At 39.1% G+C, this 2710-nt stretch overlaps 1 protein-coding gene across 1 annotated transcript in view; it reads right to left on the reverse strand.

The window, feature by feature from the left end:
* Window positions 1-1056: 1056 nt before the first annotated feature.
* LOC107578162 (immunoglobulin-binding protein 1-like) overlaps window positions 1057-2710 on the reverse strand; it is a 3015-nt gene continuing 1361 nt past the window's right edge. Inside the window, exons 2-5 of the mRNA XM_016264145.1 lie at window positions 2491-2686; window positions 2266-2342; window positions 2069-2178; window positions 1057-1988 (exon numbers count right to left, since the gene is read on the reverse strand). Of these exons, the coding sequence (XP_016119631.1) occupies window positions 1840-1988; window positions 2069-2178; window positions 2266-2342; window positions 2491-2686 (532 nt within the window). The 3' untranslated portion in view covers window positions 1057-1839. The remainder of the gene's footprint in view (window positions 1989-2068; window positions 2179-2265; window positions 2343-2490; window positions 2687-2710) is intronic.

Raw genomic sequence — 2710 nt, forward strand, 5'->3', positions numbered from 1 at the left:
GAGCTCATATGATTTCACCACAGATTCTCTGGCTAAATATATTTTCTAAATGTATATTTATATCAAGATCAAAAATCTGAAAATCTTAGTCTCCATGTTTTGTATTACATGTCCACGTCATGTTTAATTCAGTGGTTTTTGTGTTGTGCATTTGTGTGATTGTAGCAATGGCGCAGTTCGGGGTCAGATTGTTAGCAACCCTTATGCTAGAGATTCACCCAGCAGAAACCCCTATGAAGACCACAGCCCTTCTGCAGACCACCACAGTGATTACACACCACATGCCCCTTCACACACATATGATGAACTGGTATGGGTCAAAAATATATTAAACATTTCAGTTTCAGATTAGTAAATCTTTACGAGTTTATTTGTTTTCCTCCATGGAGTCAGAGAACACTGGGGATATTATGGTACAACATACAGCAAATGCAATTCAGTGGCAGTGTTCTGATAAGACTCAGGATATGAGCTTATTGTGGATAACCAAAGGTCTTCTCTTCAAATAAATCTTCTCTTTGCTCTTTATCGCTTCAACAGAAACTGAACCAGCCCTATTCTCCTGCTCCACTCTATGGTTCCTCTGAGCATGGAAACCTCCGCAATGGATTTCCACGACCCCAATTAAATCTACGATACTAGAATCTTTTATTTTTACATGCTCATAAATAGAATGGATCCATTTTGTAATTATTTGATGGGTTAAAATATATTTTGTTGCTCCAGTACTGTAATTATTGCCTGATATAAAAAAATCTTTCTTAGTGTTGCTAATTTGTGCTTACTCTTTTAGTATAATACTGGTATTTATGTTTATATGTCCTGTAATAAGTTGAAAAAATACATTGGGGCACAAAGTCTAAAAATACATGAAAAAGATCAGATTTTTAGTTGTCATTTTGGATCCTCAGGTTTTACACTTGTGAAGTCAATTGCTGTCATTAAAAACAAGAGGACGCACCAAATAGTCATAAATTCATGTTCATTTTTTAATGTCTCTCCAATCGTTATGCTGATAATGAATTTGAAATGTTTTGTATCAAATCACAAAACAAGCATTTTTGCTAGAGCCCATTGCATGTAACATTCAGATATAAAGGAATAGGCTGTTGATAGGTGATTCCGCTTTATGCTTACTGTAGAACTGGAAGTTGACCTTACAAAAAGAAAAGCAAAGTTGCCAGACAATAAATACATTTCAGAATAAAAAGTCAGTCTAGACAGTTTGTTTCAATGTCCCACACACTTTCTTCAGCAATTCTATACCAGTGTCAGATCCACGCAAATATTGGTTCTAAATGCTCTTGCTGAACCGTCTTCACTGAAATATCTCATCTGAAACAGACGAGGCCTAGAAATATTGGCTAATACTTATCGAACATGCAGTCTTAATAGGCTTCGAATCAAACAGCACATGAGGTGTAATTAAGTGGGTGATAATGTCCTTCTGAGCCAACTGATTTTGACTCTAAACGCTGACAGTACAGGGAACACCTCAGTAGAAATGCTGCACTCAAAACAACATCCATGAAAAGACAAACTTTTATTCATGTAAGAAAGGGTGACGTGAAATGATGCAAAAAAGCCCAGACATCCATCTCCATAAATGCTCAGGGGTTTAAGGTCTTATTTAAGCTCACCAAGATTTAAGATTTATATAGAGACATATAAAAGAATGTCAAATACGCAAACTCGGTTTAGAAAAAAAAGTAACCAAATTAACTAACCACTACAGCGCCACTCACTGTTGTGTCCATGTCACATATTGGCAGCATTGGGAGGTTTATTTGTGGGAACTGAAGGGATGCGCATACATGTGTGTGCTTGAGTGAAATCAGATCAGCCCATGTTTTTGCGGTTGCCATATCCTCTCCGGTGTGTGTCCTTCCAGTCGTCCCAGTCACGTGCCTTCTGCAGTGCCTCTTTATCATTATTCTCTTCCTTCCTCTCTCTTTCCGCTCTCTCATCTTCCTCTGTATCATGATTTGCTGTGGAGGAAACGTTCTACATATAAACATTCTACATATAATTTATGTTCTGCAAAAGCACTCACCATGTATGCAAGTACCTGCACTGCGTGGTATGCCCTGGTCAGGTAAACATCCTTGCCGCCGGTGCTGCTCATACCAATCATCCACTGTCATGGTAGGAAGACTGGGATACCCTGCACCAAACACTCTGCAATACATTCAGAAAATAAAAGATCACACATAAACAAATACTGCAGCACTGAACATCACAGACACGCTTCAAATGCACACATACTTGGCCTGCACAGCATCCTTAGTCAGGATAAAAGGCTTCATAGGCGGTCTTCTAGGTGGAGATGGCTGGGGCGCGCTCTACAGAAACAAACAATTATTAATGGCTAATCTTTAGAAATATATATATATTTGCAGCAAATCAGAGGTAGATGTAAGAGTGGTAGGTATGCAACCACATCATTCACACAAAAAACACACGGATGTAATTCATGTGGCAATCAAATACCTGCTTGAAAAGCTCCATCCGTTTCAGAATCTCGGTCTCCTGGTTGATGGAGTCGATCTCCTCAAGTGCTAGGGTGACCCACCTGCGTACATGCAGCAGGTAAAAATCTCTCACCATCTCTTCATCGGCTGAACCAGATTCAACCTGTCCCCTGATCTCACTCAGCTTAGCTTCCGTCTCCTTACGCTGCTTAAACCTGGAAACAACTTACAGAGTAAAT

This window comes from Sinocyclocheilus grahami, unplaced genomic scaffold (genome assembly GCF_001515645.1).
Source record: "Sinocyclocheilus grahami isolate Dianchi unplaced genomic scaffold, SAMN03320097.WGS_v1.1 scaffold9157.1, whole genome shotgun sequence".
In the NCBI taxonomy this organism is placed as follows: domain Eukaryota; kingdom Metazoa; phylum Chordata; class Actinopteri; order Cypriniformes; family Cyprinidae; genus Sinocyclocheilus; species Sinocyclocheilus grahami.